Source organism: Coregonus clupeaformis, chromosome 26 (assembly GCF_020615455.1).
Source record: "Coregonus clupeaformis isolate EN_2021a chromosome 26, ASM2061545v1, whole genome shotgun sequence".
NCBI classification, from domain to species: Eukaryota; Metazoa; Chordata; class Actinopteri; order Salmoniformes; family Salmonidae; genus Coregonus; species Coregonus clupeaformis.
In genome coordinates, this window is record NC_059217.1 from 40530323 (window position 1) to 40557256 (window position 26934).

The 26934-nt window shown below is 42.4% G+C and overlaps 1 protein-coding gene across 2 annotated transcripts; it reads left to right on the top strand.

Annotated features, from left to right (window-relative positions):
• The first annotated feature begins 710 nt into the window (after nt 1-710).
• On the top strand, nt 711-25493 carry LOC121539919 (overexpressed in colon carcinoma 1 protein homolog). 2 transcript variants are annotated; one of them, XM_041848566.1, is made up of 6 exons: nt 711-952; nt 18052-18076; nt 19260-19295; nt 23359-23438; nt 24046-24085; nt 24259-25493. In XM_041848566.1, the coding sequence occupies exons 1-5, from the start codon at nt 910-912 to the stop codon at nt 24048-24050; spliced, it is 189 nt and encodes a 62-aa protein (XP_041704500.1). In that variant the 5' UTR covers nt 711-909; the 3' UTR covers nt 24051-24085; nt 24259-25493. The 2 variants fall into 2 exon arrangements, with proteins under 2 accessions (XP_041704500.1, XP_041704499.1); XM_041848565.1 differs by lacking the exons at nt 24046-24085; nt 24259-25493 and having other exon boundaries at nt 23359-23470.
• Nucleotides 25494-26934: the final 1441 nt, after the last annotated feature.

Consider the following 26934-nt stretch of genomic DNA (forward strand, 5'->3'; position numbering starts at 1 on the left):
GACTCTTGTTATTGTGAAAACTGGATGCATTTACCTTTGAGGAAAGTCTATCTGATAGTGGTAGCTAGTTTTTTGTATATTGTTTATTTGACCATCGGGAAAGGAGCTATTGCGTAAATACTGCAATGCGGGTTCCATGGAATTTGAGCCCTGGTAGTAAGTCTAGTAGGCTAGTTGTACACAGCAAGGTATCCAAGCTCAAGTCTTGTTGCCAAAATGGCTTGTGAAACATAATAAGACATTCAGAGAAGGAAAGGCTAGTGGAGCTGTTGTGCTTTATTAGAGGATCACACAATGCTGAACTTAGTTTCACGCCGGGTTGAAGTTTTTGAAGAAAATACTATTTGTGAGATATGTCAGGCTTCTCAAAGGCTTACAGGCTTTTCAGCTGTGTATTTTAACATGCATGTTACCACATCAGGAATTTGGAATGTCACACATACAAGCTGGACCATTGATAATGTCCCTTTTGGGAGCTCCATTGGCTGGCTTCCTCCCCACCCTCCTCCCCATTACCCCGTTTCCTCGGCAACCCTGTCAGGGTGGAGAAAAATTTAAAATCATCTCTTTCTCCCCCCTCTCTCTTTTGCCCCCCCTCTCTCTCTCTCTCTCTCTCTCTCTCTCTCTGTCTTTCTCTCTCTCCCCCTCCCTCTGTGTATATAACAGCATCTCCATGCTTTCACACACCACTCAGTTCAGTTCTGCAGAGGGGATGGACACAGAGCGCAGGAGCCTACCACCAAATAGGAAATCAGTGTGACTGAGAGACATAACACAACTCCTTACCTCCTTCTTTCATCCCTCTTTCAACTGTTTCCATCTCCACATGACTTTTGCTCTTTTCTCCATTCCCTCCTCTTCTCTTTGAGCTTCACTTGTTTGCTTGGACGGTAGCTGCATCGATGCAAAATGGGTTGTGGCAATTCCTCAGCCGCCAGCACATCAGGAGGGGGTGAGTGTTCTTGTTCCAGAACATATCAAATCAAATCAAATCAAATCAAATTTTATTGGTCACATGCGCCGAATACAACAGGTGCAGACATTACAGTGAAATGCTTACTTACAGCCCTTAACCAACAGTGCATTTATTTTAAACAAAAAAGTAAGAATAAAACAACAACAAAAAAGTGTTGAGAAAAAAAGAGCAGAAGTAAAAATAAAGTGACAGTAGGGAGGCTATATATACAATAGAATAAAGTGACAGTAGGGAGGCTATATATACAGGGGGGTACCGTTGCATAGTCAATGTGCAGGGGCACCGGCTAGTTGAGGTAGTTGAGGTAATATGTACATGTGGGTAGAGTTAAAGTAACTATGCATAAATACTTAACAGAGTAGCAGCAGCGTAAAAAGTATGGGGTGGGGGGGCAGTGCAAATAGTCCGGGTAGCCATGATTAGCTGTTCAGGAGTCTTATGGCTTGGGGGTAGAAGCTGTTGAGAAGTCTTTTGGACCTAGACTTGGCACTCCGGTACCGCTTGCCGTGCGGTAGCAGAGAGAACAGTCTATGACTAGGGTGACTGGAGTCTTTGACAATACAGTGTCTGTGTGTGTGTGTGTGTGTTGTTTTTTTTTTTTTTTTTGGGGGGGGGGGTTCATGCCCAAGGGAGGTGATGTTATGTGGATCGTGGGTTAGGGTCATTCCTGCTCTTTCTGCATGTGTGTGTGCATGTGTGTCTGTGCATGTGTGTGTATGTGTGCTCAGACTTTGACCCCTGGTGGCCAGGAGACAGCAAAGTGTCTAGGAATTTAAAGCTTACAAAGATGGGTATAGGCTGTGTGTGTGTGTGTGTGTGTGTGTGTGTGTGTGTGTGTGTGTGTGTGTGTGTGTGTGTGTGTGTGTGTGTGTGTGTGTGTGTGTGTGTGTGTGTGTGTGTGTGTGTGTGTGTGTGTGTGTGTGTGTGTGTGTGTGTGTGTGTGTGGTTTACAGTTTGACTTATATTTATGCCATCTCTTTCTCCATGGGATGTGGATGAAAGAAAGACGAGATTTTGGCATCTCAGCAGCTAGTTCTCCTCCGTTTCTTCAGGTGATTGATGCTGGTTGTCCTCTGCTCCTTTTGAAATGCTCACTCTTCCTCCTGGTTTCATTCATCAAGGTCTTACTCCTACTAGTGAATGTTCCTGGTTAATACACTACCGTTCATTGCCATAAGCAAAGAGCAATGACTGAATGACTGAATAAAATTCCTGTTGTATTTCTGAGATTGGAGATTTGTATAGCACTCACTTGTTGCTGCTGCGGTCGTAGAACGATGGTAATAGAATCAGAGCGCCTGTAGCATTATCTCAATAACCATCAAAGCAACTGTGTGTGTGTGTGTGTGTGTGTGTGTGTGTGTGTGTAGCTAATCAGCAAAGACCAGACAGGCTCCATGTCTAACAGAACCCCAGGCAGCTAATGGGACAAACGGCTTCATGTTTTCTCTTCTCTGAGTCTACGCTAGTTCATGGTAAGGAGACCCCAGAGGAAAATAATGTGAACTTGTAGTCTAGCTGTGTACTAGGTGAGAATTATGATTATGTATGAGTGTTATACAATGGGAAGATGTGTTAGGGTCTCTGTGAGGGATCTTTAAGCCCACGGTTAGAGGTCACTCTCCAATTCAGGGACAAGATGTGAAGATGTGACACTGTCATTATGATGAATGTGTGGTAGAAGCTGCCCTTTTCTGTGTCACAGATATCTGTCATTATTCAATACAAAGGTCTAGGGGATTTGGCCAATGCTAAAATGACATCCATAACAGTATTGGAATCGTTAGTACTATAGTGTAAATGTGATCATATCAGCAGTGTTGCACAACACAGCTGTGAGGTAAAATTACCTGTGCTATTCTGTATGTGAGTCTGGTTAAATTCTCCTAACAAGCTATTGTCTAATGGTTTATCTTTATAATGATCAGGTAAAGGAAGTTTCGATTCCCCACTTCGTTTTCATTCCACACCCATGCGTTTTTCCAGAAGCTCAATAGTGACCTCCTAAACGCACTGGATATTGTGCTTCTCATCCCTCCTCTTGTGTAACCAGATCTGAGTGTCCTTAATAATGAATAAGCTTTTGTAAGGGTTGTGAAATGGCCACTCTGTCCTGTCTTAAGGCACACCCCTTGCATTGTTACTGTATAAAGGCATTGGTCTCCTCTTCTATAGATGAGGATAAAATGGTGATGTTTGTTGTGAATTGGAAGATGCATATTTCGTATTTTTTCTCCAACTAATTTCTGACGTTATTCCTTCAATTGCATAAGTATGAACCTCTTAAGGCTCTGACCTTTTTCTTTCAATTTTCGCCTAAAAATGACAAACCCAAATCTAACTGCCTGTAGCTCAGGACCTGAAGCAAGGATATGCATATTCTTGATACCATTTGAAAGTAGTATGAACCAGTATGAAAAATGTATGCACTCACTAACGGTAAGTCGCTCTGGATAAGAGAGTCTGCTAAATGACTAAAATGTAAATGAAAGGAAACACTTTGAAGTTTGTGGAAACGTGAAATTAATGTAAGAGAATATAACACGTTAGATCTGGTAAAAGTTAATACAAACAAAAAAACATGCGTTTTCTTTATTATTATTTTTTCATCATCTTTGAAACGCAAGAGAAAGGCCACAATATAATATTGCAGATTAGGTGCAATTTAGATTTTGGCCACTAGATGGCAGCAGTGTGTGTGCAAAGTTTCAGATTGATCCAGTGAAACATTGCAATACTGGACTATTTTGTATCAAGTCTGCCCAAATGTGCCGAATTGGTCAATTTATTCATTTTCAAGTACATAACTATAGAGAACATACAACAATGATATGGTAATGCAAAATGTAAGTTTACACACTCCCAGGAATGTCATACATAATGGATCATTAGCTTATACACTAACTTTCTAGATTGCCGGGTGGGGTGGGTGTGGAGCCAGAGACAGCAGGGGTTCAAACTGTAGAACCCTGTTCTTACATTTTAATATAAAAATTGATTTTATCAAACAAAACTATGCTACATTTTATTGCTGGGACCCTTAGGATGACAAATCAGAGCAAAATTACTGAATGTAAGTACATTATTTACCTTCAGAGGTGAATGTATCAAACCAGTTGCCGTGAAAAGTTTTTTGTTGTTGTGCACTCTCCTCAAACAATAGCATGGTATATTTTCACTGTAAAAGCTACTGTAAATTGGACAGTGCAGTTAGATTAACAAGAATTTAAGCTTTCTGCCCATATAAGACATGTCTATGTCCTGGAAAGTTTGCTGTTACTTACAACAGTCATGCTAATCACATTAGCGCATGTTAGCTCAACCGTCCCGTATATGGGACACCGATTCCGTAGAGGTTAATAGATGGACAACATTGTAGAATAGCATAGGAACACGGCGGGGCCATACTTGCAAACATTAGAAAAAGTTTAAGCATCAGCCAATTAAAATTGTCGACATAGTTGCACCTGATCAAAGGCTACATGTTAGCTGTTCCCATTACATAACCTGGCACATTTTGCCCTATGCTAACCTCACCAGGTGGCTGTGATTATATCCATTTCAAATTCAGAACAGCTAACATCTAGCCTTTGATCACGAGCAACTATGTGAACAATTTGAATTGGCTGACGCTTAAACTTCAACTTTTTCTAAAGTTAGCAAGTACGGCTGCCGTAGGTGTACACACTTTATCAATGTCATGTTGTGTGGTAACAGAGCAGATGGAGGACAGTGGAGGTGGTATCATTACCTGGTTTTTAAAAGTTAAATAATGTTCCATTTGATATAAGGACAGATTCTTGAGAGACATCAGGGAATACGGAACATTCAATTATTCGCAGAATAAAATAGAAACCATTGTGTTTCTAAGAATTTAGATGTAGATGAGGAATGTGAATGAAGACAATTTGAATGGATAATTTCTAGGAATTTAGTAGCAGATGAAGAAGGTGAACTGTAATCCCATGTAGCTCAGTTGGTAGAGCATGTTGTTTGCAACGCCAGGGTTGTGGGTTCGATTCCCACGGGGGGCCAGTATGAAAAAAAAATGTATGCACTAACTGTAAGTCACTCTGGATAAGAGCGTCTGCTAAATGACTTAAATGTGAATGAAGACAATTTGAATGGACTGGAATGGAATTCAGCTTGTGATGTAATCTATATTCACACAATGTAGCATATGCTAGATGATCAGTGGTGGAAAAAGTACTACATTATCATACTTGAGTAAAAGTAAAAATACCTTAATAGAAAATGACTCAAGTGAAAGTCACCCAGTAAAATACTACTTGAGTAAAAGTCTAAAATTATTTGGTTTTAAATATACTTAAGTATCAAAGTAAATGGAATTGCTAAAATGTACTTAAGTATCAAAATTAAAAGTATAAATCATTTCAAATTCCTTATATTAAATTGACGGATAGCCAGGGGCACACTCCAACACTCAGACGTAATTTTCAAACAAAGCATTTGTGTTTAGTGAGTCCGCCAGATCAGAGGCGGTATGGATGACCAGGGATGTTCTCTTGATTAAGTGTGTGAATTGGACCATTTTCCTGTCAAAATGTTACGAGTATTTCTGGGTGTCAGGGAAAATGTATGGAGTAAAAAGTACATTATTTTCTTTAGGAATGTAGTGAAGTAAAAGTAAAAGTTGCCAAAAATATAAATAGTAAAGTACAGATACCCCCAAAAACTACTTAAGTGGTACTTTAAAGTATTTTTACTTAAGTACTTTACACAACTGTAGATGATGCATGATCATGGAAACTACCTGACATAAACTATGTCCACTGTAAGATACTTTCACTGTAATCTCCATCCACTGTAAACTACATCCACTGTAATCTCAGTCCACTGTAAACTACATCCACTGTAATCTCCGTCCACTGTAAACTACGTCCCCTGTAAACTACGTCCACTGTAATCTCCATCCACTGTAAACTACATCCACTGTAATCTCAGTCCACTGTAAACTACATCCACTGTAATCTCCGTCCACTGTAAACTACATCCACTGTAAACTACGTCCACTGTAATCTCCATCCACTGTAAACTATGTCCACTGTAATCTCCATATACTGTAAACTATGTCCACTGTAAACTCCGTCCAGTTACACCCACTGTAAGCTGTTGGTCTATTTGACCCTTGCTGCTCAAAGTTCGCTGTCTTTGATACAGAGTATACCTGACATCCATCAAGGTCCAACCCTCTCCAAGGTCCAACCCTCTCTATACCTCCTGTCCCCCAGAGCCAGTGCAGGTTTTGTTATGACCTCTACATTTCTCTGACAACCTCCATAATACAGATCCAACCCTACCTATCCTTCCTCTGTCAGAGCCAGTCCAACCCTCCATATCCCTCTGTCAGAGCCTGTCCAACCCTCCCTATCCCTCCTCTCTCTCTGTCAGAACCAGTCCAACCCTCCCTATCCCTCCTCTCTCTCTGTCAGAACCAGTCCAACCCTCCCTATCCCTCCTCTCTCTCTGTCAGAACCAGTTCAACGCTCCCTATCCCTCCTCTCTCTCTGTCAGAGCCTGTCCAACCCTCCCTATCCCTCCTCTCTCTCTGTCAGAGCCAGTCCAACCCTCCCTATCCCTCCTCTCTATCTGTCAGAGCCAGTCCAACCATCCCTATCCTTCTGTCAGAACCAGTCCAACCCTCCCTATCCCTCCTTGCTCTCTGTCAGAGCCAGTCCAACCCTCCCTATCCCTCCTCTCTGTCAGAGCCAGTCCAACCCTCCCTATCCCTCCTCTCTCTCTCAGAGCCAGCCCAACCCTCTCTATCCCTTTTCTTCCTCTGAACAAGTCCAACCCTCCCTACCCTTCCTCTCTTTCAGAGCCAGTCCAACCCTCCCTACCCCTCATCTCTGTCAGAGCCAGTCCAACCCTCTCTCTCCCTCCTCTCTCTCAGAGCCAGTCCAACCTTCTCCCTCCTCTCTCCCAGAGCCAGTCCCATCTGCACTGTGGCCACTACCTTTCTCTCACTACTTGTCTCTGCCCTACATGTCCTTCACATCCATACAAAGGCCCCTTAAGGCCCCTCTCTGTGTGGCGTGGAGTTGGTACATACAGTCCCCCCAGGAGAGCTCTGGAGTGCCACTCGAAAGCCGCCAACATCTCCTCTGTCAAATCACAGGCAGCCCATCGAGCCCAGTCAGCCAACATCACCCACAATGCTCTTTCACTCCCTCCGCCCAGTTACAGGAGCCTTTACAGTGGGCCTTAAGTGGCGGTCATTAAGCTGTGGCACATTGATTTCTGTAACATCTTCAAAGAGTGGGAAGGGAGGCGTTAAGTCAGGTAGTTGTGTTAATAGTGATGTACGGAGCCTATAGCATTTCCGATAGCATCAGAAATACAGCAAAGGAAGGCCTCCCGAGTGGCGCAGAGGTCTAAGGCACTGCATTGCAGTGCTAGAGGTGTCACTACAGATCCGGGTTCGATCCCGGGCTGTGTCGCAACCGGCCGCGACCAGGAGACCCAAGAGGCGGCGCACAATTGGCCCAGCGTCTAGTGCGCTCTAGTGACTCCTTGTGATGGCCAGGTGCATGCACGCTGGCTTCGGTCACCAGCTGTACAGTGTTTCCTCCGACACATTGGTGCGGCTGGCTTCCGGGTTAAGTGAGCAGTGTGGCTTGGCTGGGTCATGTTTCGGAGGACGCATGGCTCTTGACCTTCACCTCTCCCGAGTCTGTAGGGAGTTGCAGCGATGGGACAAGACTGTAACTACCAATTGGGGAGAAAAAGGGGTAAAAAATATGACAAGGTATTGTAGAGACAGGTACAGTGATTAACTGTCAATGATTCTGGCTGCTCTGTGGTTACTGATATTGTGGATGGTAATGATTCTTCAAAGACAGAGTTTGTTGTGTTTGCTGCCTCTATATGTAATGCACTACATCCCTATAAATCATGGCTGTTCAACTCTGTCATGGACGGCCAAAACAATTATGGTTTTCGTTTCTATCTGGTGGTTAATTGCACTCACCTGGTGTCACAGGTCTGAATTAGTCCCTTATTAGAAGGAGAGGATGAAAAACTGAAGTGTTTCTGCCCTCCAGGACCGACATTGAACAGCCCTGCTATAGATAAACCAGGCACACAGTATAAAGAGGAGAGATAGACAGTGTGAATGGATGAGTAAATGTGGGCTTGATGTGATGCGTGTTGAGTGGACTCGCTGTGAGACAAGACCACCTCAAATCACCCCCTCACTTAGCCTACTGAATAAAATGTACATTTCTATTTTAATCCACACGTCATGTAGTATCCAGAACAAAACAATGATTGTTTAGTATTTACAGTGCATTCAGAAAGTATTCAGACCCCTTCACTTTTTCCACATTTTGTTATGTTACAGACTTATTCTAAAATGGATTAAATTATTTTTTCCCCTCATCAATCTACACACAATACCCCATAATGACAAAGTGAAAACAGGTTTTTAGACATTTTTGCAAATGTATTAAAAATAAAAAACAGAAATACCTTATTTACATAAGTATTCAGACCCTTTGCTATGAGACTCTAAATTGAGCTCAGGTGCATCGTGTTTCCATTGATCATCCTTGAGATGTTTCTACAACTTGATTGGAGTCCACCTGTGGTAAATTCAATTGATTGGACATGATTTGGAAAGGCACACACCTGTCTATATAAGGTCCCACAGTTGACAGTGAATGTCAGAGCAAAAACCAAGCTGTGAGGTCAAAGGAATTGTCCGTAGAGCTCCGAGACAGGATTGTGTCAAGACACAGGTCTTGGGAAGGGTACCAAAAAATGTCTGCAGCATTGAAGGTCCCCAAGAACACAGTGGCCTCCATCATTCTTAAATGGAAGAAGTTTGAAACCACGAAGACTCTTCCTAGAGCTGGCCGCTCGGCCAGACTGAGCAATCGGGGGAGAAGGGCCTTGGTCAGGGAAGTGACCAAGAACCCGATGGTTACTCTGATAGAGCTTTTTTTTTTTGTGGGCAGGCTTCCGCTAGACAAGATGGCGTATTGAATACACAGCGGTAAAAATCACCTCAAGATAAAACCATAATATTCAATATCAGTAAGTTAGACTAGATATTAGCACTTCATATATTCAAGGATAATAACATTCAATCTGGATAATAACACAAAACAAATTATAAGGCTAGAGAAATGTATCAACAAATGTTACAACAACACGCAACACCCAAACATGACGGAAGATAAACGAGGAGAATCAATCTCCAAGAGAAAACGCGACTTGTCGACTGATACAGATGATTTATGCTTTTCACCACTGGGACTGGTAAGTGTGGAAAGCGACCTGTTGAAGTTGATAAATGACAAACTGGGCATTCTAGAGTTGGTCAGTAATGATGTAAAAGAGTTGAAGACGAGTCTTGAAATGAGTGACGGAAAAGCTGCGATAATGGAGAAAGATACAAAAAAACTAAAAGAGACAGTCACTAAGATAGAAACGGACGTTAAGGAACTTAAAAAGGAGAACAACTTTCTTAGAGAAGCCTTACTAGACATGCAAACTAGATCGATGAGAGAAAATCTAGTACTTACGGTTATCCAGGAAAAAGAGGGAGAGGTAACCGAGACTATTGTGAAGGACTTCTTTCTAACAGCGCTTCAAATCCCACTCGAGGCTGTCGATAAAATCCAACTCCAACGTGTACACCATTTCGGACAAAGAGGACAGAGATATGAGCGTCCAATCGTTGCCAAATTTGCTTTTTTTAAGGATAAAGTAATGGTTAAAAGGTAAAAGACTTGCTGGCACCAAAATAGGAATGAATGATCAGTTCCTGAGGGAGATTGCAGAACAGCGCAAAGTTCTGTACCCAATCTTCAAGGAAAATAGATTAAAAGGGAAGCGTGTTGCTCTCGTTGTCGATAAACTGTATATTGACAACCAAATGTACCGCGACACAAAGAGTACTCCATGGCTATTCTGAAAGTTCTAATAGAGGAGTCGAATAATGGAACACCCAATACTAGCCATGATAGGGATTGTAATAATAAAGCACATTTATAGTAAGTATAGTATTTTATAAAGGGAAAAGACGGTATTACAAGCAAAATAATACATCTTCAAATACAACTAAATTAGAACACAAGTACTCAATCAACATAGTGGAGATAAAAACATAGCAAACAGAAGACATAAAAGGAACAGTATGTGGGTATGTGTGGATGAATTGTGATGGAAGGTGTGGTGTGCGTTTTTGTGTTTGAATAAGTGTGACGTTAAGTGAGTGAGAAAAGAAATGGTTGCATATCCCAGAACCAACGTGTGTCTGTGAGCATGGGTTGTGAGAGAGAGCTTTCAATTTTGTGCAGATGAGGGATATACATTTTAATCTATTTTTGTATTGTCCTATCATGATGGAACGATCCCCAACCCTATATCATAGACACCCACCTGAGTGACCAATACACCAAAGAGAAGTCCCCATCTGTTTTATGGACCTGCTGTGAGTTGCCTATATGTAGCCTAAACAGAAAAATAAATGCGGTCAGAGACCTACTTGAGCAGCACCGCCCCCTCAAGATTCTGAGCCTGCCTGGCAGGGTTGGTCCTACAAAGCCCCCTGATGGGAGAGCATAATATACAAGGAAATTCTCAAAGCTGCTAATGAGAACCTTGATGACCTTGTACCTAGCCGGTGGGGATTCCGGTGGGGTACCCCCACCCAGGTAGTGGCAGTGCTGGCAACACTGGCTGCAGTAACCCATGGGGAGGGGGTCACACTCGGACAATCAGAGAGGGGGCTTATTAATGTGGCCCAAGTGGCACAAAATAATCAAAGGTCTGACTGCACGGAGATGCTTGGGAAAAATGGTTACAACGGGGTACCAGAGTGTTTGTGTCTCAGGTGAAGAGGGTGGATCTGATCACCTAGGACTTGACATAGATTAAATAGATTAATCAAATCTCACATTGTTGTCCATTTTGCTCAATCTTGCATGCTTTCTCAAACAGCTGTAACTGTATATGCATTCGTAAATCAGGTCCTTTTTTTGAGTTGGGTTCTGGGATGTAACATCCGTTGAGCACCTGATCTTATGGTTGATTGTGGAGGAAAGGGGTTGGGTGTGTTAAAGTATGTGCTTGTATGTTTATCCCACATCTGTTGCAAGGGGGTAAGGATGCTAGGGGGAATAAAGGATGAACCACAATAATTGTTTGCTAAAATAATAACTGCTTGTCAAAAATGTAATGTAATACAATGGCAATCCGGGTTCTAGGTTAAAATCCTACGCATGAACTGTCGACATTATTACGCATATTAATCGATAATGATAGAAAATAAGATATGCAAGATATTTGAATGGATATATATTTTTAAATAGCTACAGTGAGGGAAAAAAGTATGTGAGGGAAAAAAGTATTTGATCCCCTGCTGATTTTGTATGTTTGCCCACTGACAAAGACATGATTTTAATGGTAGGTTTATTTGAACAGTGAGTGACAGAATAACAACAAAACATTCCAGAAAAACTTATGTCAAAAATGTTATAAAATGATTTGCATTTTAATGAGGGAAATAAGTATTTGACCCCTCTGAAAAACATGACTTAGTACTTGGTGGCAAAACCCTTGTTGGCAATAACAGAGGTCAGACATTTCTTGTAGTTGGCCACCAGGTTTGCACACATCTCAGGAGGGATTTTGTCCCACTCCTCTTTGCAGATCTTCTCCAAGTCATTAAGGTTTCGAGCCTGACTTTTGGCAACTCAAACCTTCAGCTCCCTCCACAGATTTTCTATGGGATTAAGGTCTGGAGACTGGCTAGGCCACTCCAGGACCTTAATGTGCTTCTTCTTGAGCCACTCCTTTGTTGCCTTGGCCGTGTGTTTTGGGTCATTGTCATGCTGGAATACCCATCCACGACCCATTTTCAATGCCCTGGCTGAGGGAAGGAGGTTCTCACCCAAGATTTGACGGTACATGGCCCCGTCCATCCTCCCTTTGATGCAGTGAAGTTGTCCTGTCCCCTTAGCAGAAAAACACCCCCAAAGCATAATGTTTCCACCTCCTTGTTTGACGGTGGGAATGGTGTTCTTGGGGTCATAGGCAGCATTCCTCCTCCTCCAAACACGGGAGTTGAGTTGATGCCAAAGAGCTCGATTTTGGTCTCATCTGACCACAATACTTTCACCCAGTTCTCCTCTGAATCATTCAGATGTTCATTGGCAAACTTCAGACGGGCCTGTATATGTGCTTTCTTGAGCAGGGGGACCTTGCAGGCGCTGCAGGATTTCAGTCTTTCATGGCGTAGTGTGTTACCAATTGTTTTCTTGGTGACTATGGTCCCAGCTGCCTTGAGATCATTGACAAGATCCTCCCGTGTAGTTCTGGGCTTTCCTCACTGTTCTTATGATCATTGCAACTCCACGAGGTGAGATCTTGCATGGAGCCCCAGGCCGAGGGAGATTGACAGTTATTTTGTGTTTCTTCCATTTGCGAATAATCGCACCAACTGTTGTCACCTTCTCACCAAGCTGCTTGGCGATGGTCTTGTAGCCCATTCCAGCCTTGTGTAGGTCTACAATCTTGTCCCTGACATCCTTGGAGAGCTCTTTGATCTTGTCCATGGTGGAGAGTTTGGAATCTGATTGATTGATTGCTTCTGTGGACAGGTGTCTTTTATACAGGTAACAAGATGAGATTAGGAGCACTCCCTTTAAGAGTGTGCTCCTAATCTCAGCTCGTTACCTGTATAAAAGACACCTGGGAGCCAGAAATCTTTCTGATTGAGAGGGAGTCATACTTATTTCCCTCATTAAAATGCAAATCAATTTGTAAAATGTTTGACATGCGTTTTTCTGGATTATTTTGTTGTTATTCTGTCTCTCACTGTTCAAATAAACCTACCATAAAAATTATAGACTGATCATTTCTTTGTCAGTGGGCAAACGTACAAAATCAGCATGGGATCAAATACTTTTTTCCCTCACTGTATATACAGTGGGGAGAACAAGTATTTGATACACTGACGATTTTGCAGGTTTTCCTACTTACAAAGCATGTAGAGGTCTGTAATTTGTTTCAGTTGTTGCCTTCTCACCAAGCTGCTTGCCTATTGTCCTGTAGCCCATCCCAGCCTTGTGCAGGTCTACAATTTATCCCTGATGTCCTTACACAGCTCTCTGGTCTTGGCCATTGTGGAGAGGTTGGAGTCTGTTTAATTGAGTGTGTGGACAGGTGTCTTTTATACAGGTAACGAGTTCAAACAGGTGCAGTTAATACAGGTAATGAGTGGAGAACAGGAGGGCTTCTTAAAGAAAAACTAACAGGTCTGTGAGAGCCGGAATTCTTACTGGTTAGTAGGTGATCAAATACTTATGTCATAAAATTAAATGCAAATTAATTACTTAAAAATCATACAATGTGATTTTCTGGATTGTTGTTTTAGATTCCGTCTCTCACAGTTGAAGTGTACCTATGATAAAAATTACAGACCTCTACATGCTTTGTAAGTAGGAAAACCTGCAAAATCGGCAGTGTATCAAATATTTATTCTCCCCACTGTATATACAGTTGAAGTCGGAAGTTTACATACACCTTAGCCAACTACATTTAAACTCAGTTTTTCACAATTCCTGACATTATATCCCAGTAAAGATTCCCTATCTTAGGTCAGTTAGGATCACCACTTTATTTTAAGAATGTGACATGTCAGAATAATAGTAGAGAGCTTTTATTTCTTTCATCACATTCCCAGAGGATCAGAAGTTTACATACACTCAATTAGTGTTTGGTAGCATTGCCGTTAAAATTGTTTAACTTGGGTCAAACGTTTCGGGTAGCCTTCCACAAGCTTCCCACAATAAATTGGGTGAATTTTGGCCCATTCCTCCTGACAGAGCTGGTGTAACTGAGTCAGGTTTGTAGGCCTCCTTGCTCGCACATGCTTTTTCAGTTCTGCCCACAAATTGTATATAGGATTGAGGTCAGGGCTTTGTGATGGCCACTCCAATACCTTGACTTTGTTGTCCTTAAGCCATTTTGCCACAACTTTGGAAGTATGCTTGGGGTCATTGTCCATTTGGAAGACCCATTTGCGACCAAGCTTTAACTTCCTGACTGATGTCTTGAGATGTTGCTTCAATATATAATCATAATTTTCCTTCCTCATGATGCCATCTATTTTGTGAGGTGCACCAGTCCCTCCTGCAGCAAAGCACCCCCACAGCATGATGCTGCCACCCCCATGCTTCACGGATGGTGTTATTCGGCTTGCAAGCTACCCCCTTTTTCCTTCAAACATAACGATGGTCATTATGGCCAAACAGTTATATTTTTGTTTCATCAGACCAGAGGACATTTCTCCAAAAAGTACGATCTTTGTCCCCATGTGCAGTTGCAAACCATAGTCTGGCTTTTTTATGGCAGTTTTGGAGCAGTGGCTTCTTCCTTGCTGAGCGGGCTTTCAGGTTATGTCGATATAGGACTTGTTTTACTGTGGATATAGATACTTTTGTACCTGTTTCCTCCAGTGTCTTCACAAGGTCCTTTGCTGTTGTTCTGGGATTGATTTGCACTTTTCGCACCAAAGTACGTTCATCTCTAGGAGACAGAACGCGTCTCCTTCCTGAGTTGTATGATGGCTGCGTGGTCCCATGGTGTTTATACTTGCGTACTACTGTTTGTACAGATGAACGTGCTACCTTTAGGCGTTTGGAAATTGCTCCCAAGGATGAACCAGACTTGTGCAGGTCTACAATTTGTTTTCTGAGGTCTTGGCTGATTTCTTTTGATTTTCCCATGATGTCAAGCAAAGAGGCACTGAGTTTGAAGGTAGGGCTTGAAATACATCCACAGTTACACCTCCAATTGACTCAAATGATGTCAATTAGCCTATCAGAAGCTTCTAAAGCCATGACATCATTTTCTGGAATGTTCCAATCTGTTTAAAGGCACAGTCAACTTAGTGTACAGTGGGGAAAAAAAGTATTTAGTCAGCCACCAATTGTGCAAGTTCTCCCACTTAAAAAGATGAGAGAGGCCTGTAATTTTCATCATAGGTACACGTCAACTATGACAGACAAAATGAGAAAAAAATTTCCAGAAAATCACATTGTAGGATTTTTAATGAATTTATTGGCATATGATGGTGGAAAATAAGTATTTGGTCAATAACAAAAGTTTCTCAATACTTTGTTATATACCCTTTGTTGGCAATGACACAGGTCAAACGTTTTCTGTAAGTCTTCACAAGGTTTTCACACACTGTTGCTGGTATTTTGGCCCATTCCTCCATGCAGATCTCCTCTAGAGCAGTGATGTTTTGGGGCTGTCGCTGGGCAACACAGACTTTCAACTCCCTCCAAAGATTTTCTATGGGGTTGAGATCTGGAGACTGGCTAGGCCACTCCAGGACCTTGAAATGCTTCTTACGAAGCCACTCCTTCGTTGCCCGGGCGGTGTGTTTGGGATCATTGTCATGCTGAAAGACCCAGCCACGTTTCATCTTCAATGCCCTTGCTGATGGAAGGAGGTTTTCACTCAAAATCTCACGATACATGGCCCCATTCATTCTTTCCTTTACACGGATCAGTCGTCCTGGTCCCTTTGCAGAAAAACAGCCCCAAAGCATGATGTTTCCAACCCCATGCTTCACAGTAGGTATGGTGTTCTTTGGATGCAACTCAGCATTCTTTGTCCTCCAAACATGACGAGTTGAGTTTTTACCAAAAAGTTATATTTTGGTTTCATCTGACCATATGACATTCTCCCAATCCTCTTCTGGATCATCCAAATGCACTTCAGACGGGCCTGGACATGTACTGGCTTAAGCAGGGGGGACACGTCTCGCACTGCAGGATTTGAGTCCCTGGCGGCGTAGTGTGTTACTGATGGTTGGCTTTGTTACTTTGGTCCCAGCTCTCTGCAGGTCATTCACTAGGTCCCCCGTGTGGTTCTGGGATTTTTGCTCACCGTTCTTGTGTTCATTTTGACCCCACGGGGTGAGATCTTGCGTGGAGCCCCAGATCGAGGGAGATTATCAGTGGTCTTGTATGTCTTCCATTTCCTAATAATTGCTCCCACAGTTGATTTCTTCAAACCAAGCTGCTTACCTATTGCAGATTCAGTCTTCCCAGCCTGGTGCAGGTCTACAATTTTGTTTTTGGTGTCCTTTGACAGCTATTTGGTCTTGGCCATTGTGAAGTTTGGAGTGTGACTGTTTGAGGTTGTGGATAGGTGTCTTTTATACTGATAACAAGTTCAAACAGGTGCCATTAATACAGGTAACGAGTGGAGGACAGAGGAGCCTCTTAAAGAAGAAGTTACAGGTCTGTGAGAGCCAGAAATCTTGCTTGTTTGTAGGTGACCAAATACTTATTTTCCACCATAATTTGCAAATAAATTCATAAAAAATCCTACAATGGGATTTTCTGGATTTTTCTTTTCTCATTTTGTCTGTCATAGTTGACGTGTACCTATGATGAAAATTACAGGCCTCTCTCATCTTTTTAAGTGGGAGAACTTGCACAATTGGTGGCTGACTAAATACTTTTTTTCCCCACTGTATGTAAACGCCCGACCCACTGAAATTGTGATACATTGAATTATAAGTGAAATAATCTGTCTGTAAACAATTGTTGGAAAAATTACTTGTCATGCACAAAGTAGATGTCCTAACCGACTTGCCAAAACTATAGCTTGTTAACAAGACATTTGTGGAGTGGTTGAAAAATGAGTTTTAATGACTCCAACCTAAGTGTATGTAAACATCCGACTTCAACTGTATATGTGTGTGTGTGTATGTGTGTGTGATATATATATATATATATATATATATATATATATATATATATATATATATATATATATATATATATATATATATATATATATATATATATATATATTCGCGAGAAAGAAACCACATATGAAGGATTGGAAGTGATGCAGACAATTACATTGATAGAAGTTACAATCTATCTGCAATATTAAAGCTGATCTACCCCCTAATTTTATTTCTTTAAAGACTAAAAAAATAATAATAGACTCTTCCTAGAGCTGGCCACCCGGCCAAATTGAGCAATCGGGGGAGAAGGATCTTGGTCAGGGAGGTGACCAAGAACCCGATGGTCACTCTGACCGAGCTCCATAGGTCCTCTGTGGAGATGGGAGAACCTTTCAGAAGGACAACCATCTCTGCAGCACTCCACCAATCAGGCCTTTATGGTAGAGTGGCCAGACGGAAGCCACTCCTCAGTAAAAGACACATGACAGCCCACTTGGAGTTTGCCAAAAGGCACCTAAAGACTCTCAGACCACGAGAAACAAGATTGTCTGGTCTGATGAAACCAAGATGGAACTCTTTGGCCTGAATGCCAAGCGTCACGTCTGGAGGAAACCTGGCACCATCCCTACGGTGAAGTATTGTGGTGGCAGCATCATGTTGTGGGGATGTTTTTCAGCAGCAGGGACTGGGAGACTAGTTAGGATTGAGGGAAAGATGAATGGAGCAAAGTACAGAGAGATCCTTGATGAAAACCTGCTTCAGCACGCTCAGGACCTCAGCCTGGGGTGAAGGTTCATCTTCCAACAGGACAACGACCCTAAGCACACAGCCAAGACAACACAGGAGTGGCTTCAGGACAAGTCTCTGAATGTCCTTGAGTGGCCCAGCCAGAGCACAGACTTGAACCCGATCGAACATCTCTGGAGAGACCTGGAAATAGCTGTGCAGCGACACTCCCCATACAACCTGACAGAGCTTGAGAGGATCTGCAGAGAAGAATGGGAGAAACGCTGCAAATACAGGTGTGCCAAGCTTGTAGCGTCATACCCAAGAAGACTTGAGGCTGTAATCGCTGCCAAAAGTACTTCAATAAAGTACTGAAGTAAATGGTCTGAATACTTATGTAAATGTAATATTTCCGTGTTTTGCAAAAATCTCAAAAAATCTGTTTTTGCTTTGTCATTATGGGGTATTGTGTGTAGATTGATGAGGGGGAAAAAACAATTTAATCCATTTTAGAATAAGGCTGTAATGTAACAAAATGTGGAAAAAGTCAAGAGGGCTGAATACTTTCTGAATGCACTGTATATTCTTCTTCTTGTGTTCACAGGGCCTGCAGAAGCTTCCAAAGATTTGTAAGTACAGCAACCGTCTCATCCGATTACTGTTTCATAGACTCAACAAGGTGTTGCCTTCATAGTGCACAGCACAGAGAGAGAGAGAGAGAGAGATAGAGAGAGAGAGAGAGTGTGAGAGAAAGAGAGAGAGAGTGAGAGAAAGAGAGAGAGAGTGAGAGAAAGAGAGAAATAGAGAGAGAGTGAGAGGGGGCAGAAGGCGAAAGAGAGAGGGAGAGAAAGAAAGAATGAGAGAAATGTATTGTAATCGGTCTAAATTCAAAATGGTCTATCACATGCATCTTATACTGATATGACATTGCAATACCTCAAAATGCCTACTTTCAAATATTGTATCTGTACGATACAAACATTTAATGTGAATCATCTGATTAAATTGTTCAGTCTTTTGTTTCAAGGCCTTCAAATCGTTCACGTATAGAATATTAGTGTGTAGAGAAATGAAAAGATGTTCCAGTACTGGTTTTACAATTAATCAGCCTTGTTCAGTAAAGAAATTACTTCCTGTACATCAACAATATCTGCAGCACATCCTGCTTTATGTGCATCCTGCTGCCCTGTCCTTCACCAGGCACAGTGTGCCACTGTCAGCATCACAACGTGGGCAGAGGGAGCAGGCAGCCATTTCCAAAACATTTCCTTCAATCAATCAGTGTGTGTGTGTGTGTGTGTGAGTGTGTGTGTGTGTGTGTGTGTGTGTGTGCTTTATGATAAACATCTTAGCAGCTAAAGTGCTCAATCCAGGACCCATGGCGACTGACAGCAGCACACTGCCAACCACAGCTAGTCAGTCACACACCTCCAGGCCTGCTATGCCCCGTTGTCACACACACACTCGCGTGCACGCGTGACCGGCAGTTGACATGTAAACTTTTTTTTTCATGCCTCTTTTGTGGACAGAGAAGAAAGGCAAACGTGATACATCGCATAGTCCAGTAACCATTTCACCTCCATTCATTGTAGGTAGAAAAACATCATCCACATTGTTGATTCCCTATGATCAGTGGCCTCACAGGGCTCCTATACCAAGTCTTGCCCATCTCATAATCAAGTCATATCCACTATCCAGGTCAACTATATTCATCATTTCTATGTGTTGTCTTGGGTGTTATGTACAATATGTTTGTGCTTTGAGCATTGTATCCGGTCATGTGAGTTGATCTGTGATTCTTGTGTTAATCAGGACAGAAGAGCCCTCACCAGACGATGACAAAAGAAGGTAAGTGCTTGTCCTATCATCCTACTCCTCCTTTTAGCCCAAACACAGTCCAAACCATGGGTGTTCTTACCGTCATTAGATGGTTGGATTAGGTCATACTAAGCATTTACCGACGGCGACGTCTTTCTGTCAGTTTTTTTGTCCTGTCCGAACTGGCCTTCTTTTTATGGTCTTTTTTTTTTGCAGTTTGGACTTGGATCAATTATAGACATCTATTTTTGGTTCAGATTTGGTCCAGTCTGGACAGGCCTTGATTTCAACGGCCACAGATGTCCAGTCCGGACTGGCCTATATTTGGCCTAAACATAGACGTCTATAATTGGTTCAGATTTGGTCCGGACTGCACCAAATCTGAACCAATTATAGACCTGTATGTTTCGACAACACAGTACAGTAGAGTAGAGCAAGGCAGAGTACAGGACATTACAGTACAGTAAAGAAAAGTATAGTACAGTACAGTAGCATACAGTACAATAGAGTAGAGTACAGTAAAGTAAATTATAGTCCACTGAATTGTACCCTACTTTACTCTAATGTACTCTACTTTACTGAACTAAACTGTACTGTACAGTCGTGGTCAAAAGTTTTGAGAATGACACAAGTATTGGTCTTCACAAAGTTTGCTGCTTCAGTGTTTTTAGATATTTTTGTCAGATGTTACTATGGTATACTGAAGTATAATTACAAGCATTCCATAAGTGTCAAAGGCTTTTATTGACAATTACATTACGTTTATGCAAAGAGTCAATATTTAAAGTGTTGACCCTTCTTTTTCAAGACCTCTGCAATCCGCCCTGGCATGCTGTCAATTAACATCTGGGCCACATCCTGACTGATGGCAGCCCATTCTTGCATAATCAATGCTTGGAGTTTGTCAGAATGTGTGGGTTTTTGTTTGTCCACCCACCTCTTGAGGATTGACCACAAGTTCTCAATGGGATTAAGGTCTGGGGAGTTTCCTGGCCATGGACCCAAAATGTTGATGTTCCATCATGCTAGAAAAGGCATTGTTCATCACCAAACTGTTCTTGGATGGTTGGGAGAAGTTGCTCTCGGAGGATGTGTTGGTACCATTCTTTATTCATGGCTGTGTTCTTAGGCAAAATCGTGCAGCTGAATCAACTTTAGGAGACGGTCCTGGCGCTTGCTGGACTTTCTTGGGCGCCCTGAAGCCTGCTTCACAACAATTTAACCTCTCTCCTTGAAGTTCTTGATGATCCGATAAATGGTTGATTTAGGTGCAATCTTACTAGCAGCAATATCCTTGCCTGTGAAGCCCTTTTTGTGCAAAGCAATGATGACGGCATGTGTTTCCTTGCAGGTAACCATGGTTAACAGAGGAAGAACAATGATTTCAAGCACCACCCTCCTTTTAAAGCTTCCAGTCTGTTATTCTAACTCAATCAGCATGACAGAGTGATCTCCAGCCTTGTCCTTGTCAACATTCTCACCTGTGTTAACGAGAGAATCACTGACATGATGTCAGCTGGTCCTTTTGTGGCAGGGCTGAAATGCAGTGGAAATGTTTTTTGGGGATTAAGTTCATTTTCATGGCAAAGAGAGACTTTGCAATTAATTGCAATTCATAAAACCTGAGGCAGCGGACTTTGTGAAAATTAATATTTGTGTCATTCTCAAAACTTTTGACCACGACTGTACTGTACTCTATTCTACTAAATTAAACTGTACTGTACTGTACTTTACTGAATTAAACTGTACTGTACTCCACTCTACTGTACTGTGCTCTTCTGTGCTGTACATTACTATACTCTACTAAATTGAACTCTACTGTATTGGACTCTACTCTACTGTACTGTGCTCTACAGTGCTCTACTGTGCCGTACTGTACTGTACTGTGATGTTCAAACTTGTGAAATATAGCCTAGACGTCTATGATTCGTTCAGATTTGGATCTGGTCCGCGCCGACCAAATTTGTACTTGTTTGGAATAATACCCAGCATGCTTTGCAAGTGTTTGTTTTTACATTTACATTTTGGTCATTCAGCAGACGCTCTTATCCAGAGTGACTTACATTCAGTGCATTAAACTAAGGTAGATAAATAAAAACATCACAGTCATAGCAAGAAAATGTTTCTGTAACCTTTACTGAGAATATTATTGTAGTTGAAGCAGAGCATATGAGCGGAGTGGAGCGGTGAGAATCTCAGCTCCTCGCTCACGGAGCTGTTCACCCCTCCGCTCCCCCCGCTCAAAGCCACATCAGGCCAGTCCGCTCATTATCGCTCAGCGCTCAACGCAGTTTGCATCGCGCTCCACTCAAATCGCCCCCCGCTCACTCCAAAAAAGGAACAAAATCTGCATGTATTTCACTTTTAGCTTAAACCACAGCCTTACTTTATCTCCCCGAATTTGTTGCATACAGACTCATCTCGGATTATCCATTCTGTCTTGAAACGGGATCTAACACTGACGCTAAAATTAGATGTTAATCAGTATAGTATATTCCATAGCGAATTGACACGTTGTTTGCCAATGTTTCTGCAAAAGCAGCGATGCCCATTGGAAGTGCAGCGTGAGTGTAATCGGTGAGCAGGGATTTGATTTCTGTGACAGCAGGGAGGATCATCCCCAGGTTCCCCAGCTCCTTCTGCATTTTGTCTGTGAGATCTGCTAGTGGTGTCAGCACACTGACAAGGTGCGTCAGCTGCCGTACTTGATTCAGGGTGATGTTAGCAACATTAGACTTGAGTTTGTTTTGCCATAACGGGTCTTTTTTGGAACAACCGGATGAACGACTGAATCATCCGCAGCTGGCTGCTCCATCGAATGGCGCAGGCATTTGTGGGGCGGACACCTAATTGGTCGGTTTCCTCTGTGCTCTTGCGTACACTTTTCACCAGGTGCCCGACTTTCACTAACAGCCTATTAATGTTGTCGTGCTCGTTAAAGGCGTTTTTGATCGCCAGCTGAAGCATGTGAATGGGGCATCTCAGATGTAAATTTGACAAAGTAAAGTACTGATTTATCATAGTTTCTTGGGGGTGTAGCCCGGTTGAGCTGCGCTGGCGAAGTGTTGCATCCCTTCGCGTTCTCCTTTACTCAGCGGTTCATAGTCCATGAAAATCATTTCAAAAAATGCTACATCCAGCTCTATTTTTCTCTCCTTGTTATGGTTGGGCCTTTGCGTGCAGTGAATAAACTTTTGAATTCCTCAACCCTTTTCTCTTGTTGCTGCTGCTGCTCCTCTCGCTCTATAAAATACAAATTCATGGACGACACAAATTAAATTAAACAGATGGATTCTGGGTCAGGCTTGAGCATGCTTCAGACTCGTGGTGTGAGCGAGCGAAATTGGAGCAGGACATAGGGCAACGCTCCGTCCTTTTAAAAATGCCGCTCTGCGCTCTGTTCAAAATCCGTCCGCTCACACTCCACGCTCGCTCCCGCTCCACTCCGCTCATATGCTCTGAGTTGAAGTGGTCTGTTGGTTTATTCTGTAGATTGGACTACTTTGAACATCATAAATGCCCATTTGAAAGCTTCTGAAAAAGCTAACATAACCACATGTGACAGACGGTAGCAATAATCAATATTAATATGCCATTTAGCAGACGCTTTAATCCAAAGCGATTTACAGTCATGTGCACATACATTTTTACGTATGGGTGGTCCCGGGGATCGAACCCACTACCCTGGCGTTACAAGTGCCATGCTCTACCAATCGAGCTACAGAGGACCACCCTGTTGCAGTCTTCAGTTGGCGACTCTTTCCTATATTAAGAGAAAAAATATTATTGTTATATAATGCTTACTTTATTGACAATGTATAGCAGTTGAAATTTGGCTGTAGAATCTATGATTTATTTTCAACGTCCGGAATATATGTCTTTTTCACATCCGGAAAATACATATTTTCATCTCCAGGACTGCTGCTTCTTTAATGTGTTTTGGTTACGTACTGTACACACACACTGCAGTGCTATCACGTATCACACCCTGTTGTTGGTGGTAGTCTGCCACAGTATAGTATCTGTGTGTCATGTGACCTTTGATTTGAACTTTCATGTGACCGTGGACCTTTTTTCATACTACCTCTCTCAGGAACTATGGCGGGGTGTACGTAGGTCTACCATCTGACATGACCACTGTGGCAGCCAGCCAGTCCAAGTCCACAGGCAAAGGTACAACATGACAGCTGCAAGACATCTGTGTAGTGGGGATATTGTAAGGTGTAAGTTATGCATTGCAATACGATTGGTTGTTACATAGTTTCCACTAGTTTTGACTGTACAGGGCATATAAGATGATCTACCACTCGTGGACATGGACACACCACTCCTCTTTAGCTATAGATTATTGCATTGTCTGCTTAGTTGATGCCCAGAATAGATTGGAACATATGGCTGTTGATGGTTTAGGAGTAGTGATCCACTGGGCACACACTGGTTGAACCAACATTGTTTCCACTGCATTTCAATGAAACTATGTTGAACCAATGTGGAATAGACATTGGACTGTCGTCTGTATCCAGTGGGGAGACATCTGATGCCAGTAGTGTGGCATCTGTGTCCTTATTCGAAAGAGACAGATTGGGAACCTGAGGATGTGAATTCTTGGTAATGTAGATTTCAATAAGGATGTGGAGGGGCGGTGGGTGGGTGCATGCGTACGTGTGTGGGTTTATGTGTGCAACACAAGGGACTTTGACTCAAAGCCTAATTTCAAAATGTTTATAATGTTCATTATTATGATGTATATCTGTCTCTCCCCCCTCCCCCCTCCCCGTAGACTAAAATATATAGAAGGGATTCACTGACATACAACACAGGTACAGAAACATTTCCATCCCTTCATTCTATCCTCTTGACATGATAATACAGCACAATGTAATGACAGCCTGCACTGGTTATAAATGTTGTACTCAAATAACATCTTACGTAACGTGGTGGCTGGCTATGACCTCTGTCTGACTGTCTGTATGTGTGTTATTCTTCTTTCCAGGACTGTAGATACATTATTCAGAACATACAGGGACATTAAATTCACACGTTGAAAGGAGGAGTGTGCTCGGATTACTGACTCCCCATCACAATACAGCCTCCGAAAGAGTGAGAGACCGTTCCCTGGGCCCGGACCATCAGGCAGATATGAGGTCAGCCTACTTGGGTCCTGAGGAAACTGCTTCAGAGTGGCACCGAGTGGAGCCTCAATGGATGCCTTTGTTTGAGGATTCTTTGCCCTTCTTGACCCTCACATGGAGCTGGACAGCAGAATCAGCGCAGTCGGGTGGCCGTGGGGAGACAGTGAGCATTGGGACCAACATCCTGGCCTCTAGGTCAATGTTCTGGTGCAGCTTCTTGGGTTCAGGAAGAGACATGAGACACACACAGCCTCTCTGAGACTCCTCCTCGACAGGCTCTGCCAGCGGCGGACTGAGACAAGAATTCGACCCTGGCATTTTATCCACACCAGCCCACATTACTGCAAGCGCCGCTAACTCCCCCCCAGTTACAGTTGGTGGCACCAGCCCATGATTTGGTTGGACCCAAATCATGAGTAATCATCTCATAAAGTCATTCATAGTGCTTTACTAAGAAGTGTAATAAGTTGTTTCATCTAACACATCCAAGCAGGAATGCATGAATCAAGATATTTTGTGCAACCTAATCCAGTGATTGTCATGAATTTTGGGTTGACAGTTAGACTATAGTTGCTATATTCTACTGTCAAAATAGGACTCCAGAATTTCCATACGTGTATTATTTCAATAGAGATGAATTACATACATCTTTATGTGCACTAACTAATATCATAGGCAAATTAATTTGGGGTTCAACACCTGAGGAAGTGGAAACTGAAAACACATTAATTAGATTGCTAACTCTAAATATAATACCCTCTGCTAGTAGCCATTTATCCAACAGTAAATGTAATGTCCTAAAATAACTTTGCAGTTGTAGGCTACTACCCATGAGACCTATAGGCATATGCCTTTGCAATGGCTGGTGCACATTTCGGGCACGTGCCGCTCCATGGGCTCTATTTGAACAAACCTAACACAATGGTAAATCTAAGCGCAGGCGGTGGCGCTATAGGTTCAGGGTGTATCAGCAATATTTTTGCTATTTTCACTTTCACAATTATCGGCGCACTTGCTGGCGTTGGCGCAAAAGGGCTGGGTTTTGATTAATAAACAAGTTGTGGGTGTGTCGAGGCTTGGCCCCTCACTGGCCAATCAGAACATGATCCATGGGGAAATATGTGGTTGCTTCAGGTTGTGTATTTACTGTATTTTATGTATTGCCTTGGAATCAACTCCAATTCCAATATTAGTCAGTTATAGTTCGTTAAAATGTAGACCTATCCCATCTTTGCTAAATAGGCTAATTTGAACCCATTTGCAGTCCACATTGTTCTAAGTAATTGCATGGCTTCAATAGCATTCACACTGATATAGGGGCTAGGCCTACTGTAAATTGCATTATGGCTGAGCATGGACATACCAAACATTGTCAATAAGCAAGATTAAATTCATTATTGATAAGGCCTAAAAAGAGAACAAATAATTATAATCAAATTCTAAACAAAATGAAACAACAACTTGTTTTAAATAGGCTATGTCACACTTACAGGCACCATAATTTCTCCTCGAGGGCATATAATATTTAAACAATGCAGACTGTGGAGGGTTTTACACACATCCAAAACGGGACCTGTATGGCTAAAATAATGTGGGCCTGCCTACAATGCAATGTCAGCTCACTGTTTTATTCCTCTCAAACTTGATATTTTAATAAAGCTTTGGTGATTAAGATTTATATCCAAGCGGTCTCAGGAGCCAAACCCTATATCAACAGTCTTGACTACTTCGCAATTGCATTGGGCAGACTAAAAAAGCCTTCATTGAGAGGAGGGGAGGATATGCTTGGTTTTTAATCAAATAAAACGAAATGGAGGGGAGAAATTACTTTTTTTATGTTTCTAAATACTAAGTATACAGGCACCAAAAGCACATTAGGCTACTTTTGGTCCATCCACATATGGGCAATGTGCATCACGGCCGGATAGGCTGCATTTCCGCTGTCAAAATTCATGCCATAACCAACTGCGTTACTGCTAAAACCAGCTTTGGTTGGTCTTAAATATCCCTATCAGCGCTGCCTGAAATTAGCACTTTGGATCCTGTTTTTATGGACACACCTCAAATATTTCCACCTCGCCCATCTGAGCACAAAAAAGCTGATATAAGACAGGTAAATTGCCAAATCTGGCGTTAGGGCTGGAAAATGCCAGTGCGCCAGTTTATACATGACGAAATTGCAAACTAACATGCATTTGACACTAGCGTCGCCTTAATGCCAGCCGAAAATAGAGCCCCATATCTCAAAGCCATATCCAATATCTAGGTTGTAAAATAGTTGCTATTGAGCTGAATATTGAGAGCTGAGAAATAGAAAAGATAGCTACAGAAAGCTGAGACCCTCCTCTCCTCGACAAGGACAAGGGGACAACGTTTCCAAAGCTGTGTTTTTCTAGCAATTGCAATTTTTAAATGTTATATGATCAGATCAAATTTGTCTCTCAAGCGCATGGGGGGAGAGGAGAGTGGCTCGCTCATTACAGCAGCAGGCCCGAGCAAAACAGGCACAGGGGCGGGGCACACACTTTCATTACAGG

Coding starts and splice junctions, on each gene's coding strand:
- LOC121539919 (XM_041848565.1), top strand. CDS start 910: ATGGGTTGTGGCAATTCCTCAGCCGCCAGCACATCAGGAGGGG. Junction 18,077..19,259: donor GCAGAAGCTTCCAAAGATTT/GTAAGTACAGCA, acceptor TGTGTTAATCAG/GACAGAAGAGCCCTCACCAG. Junction 19,296..23,358: donor CCAGACGATGACAAAAGAAG/GTAAGTGCTTGT, acceptor TACCTCTCTCAG/GAACTATGGCGGGGTGTACG.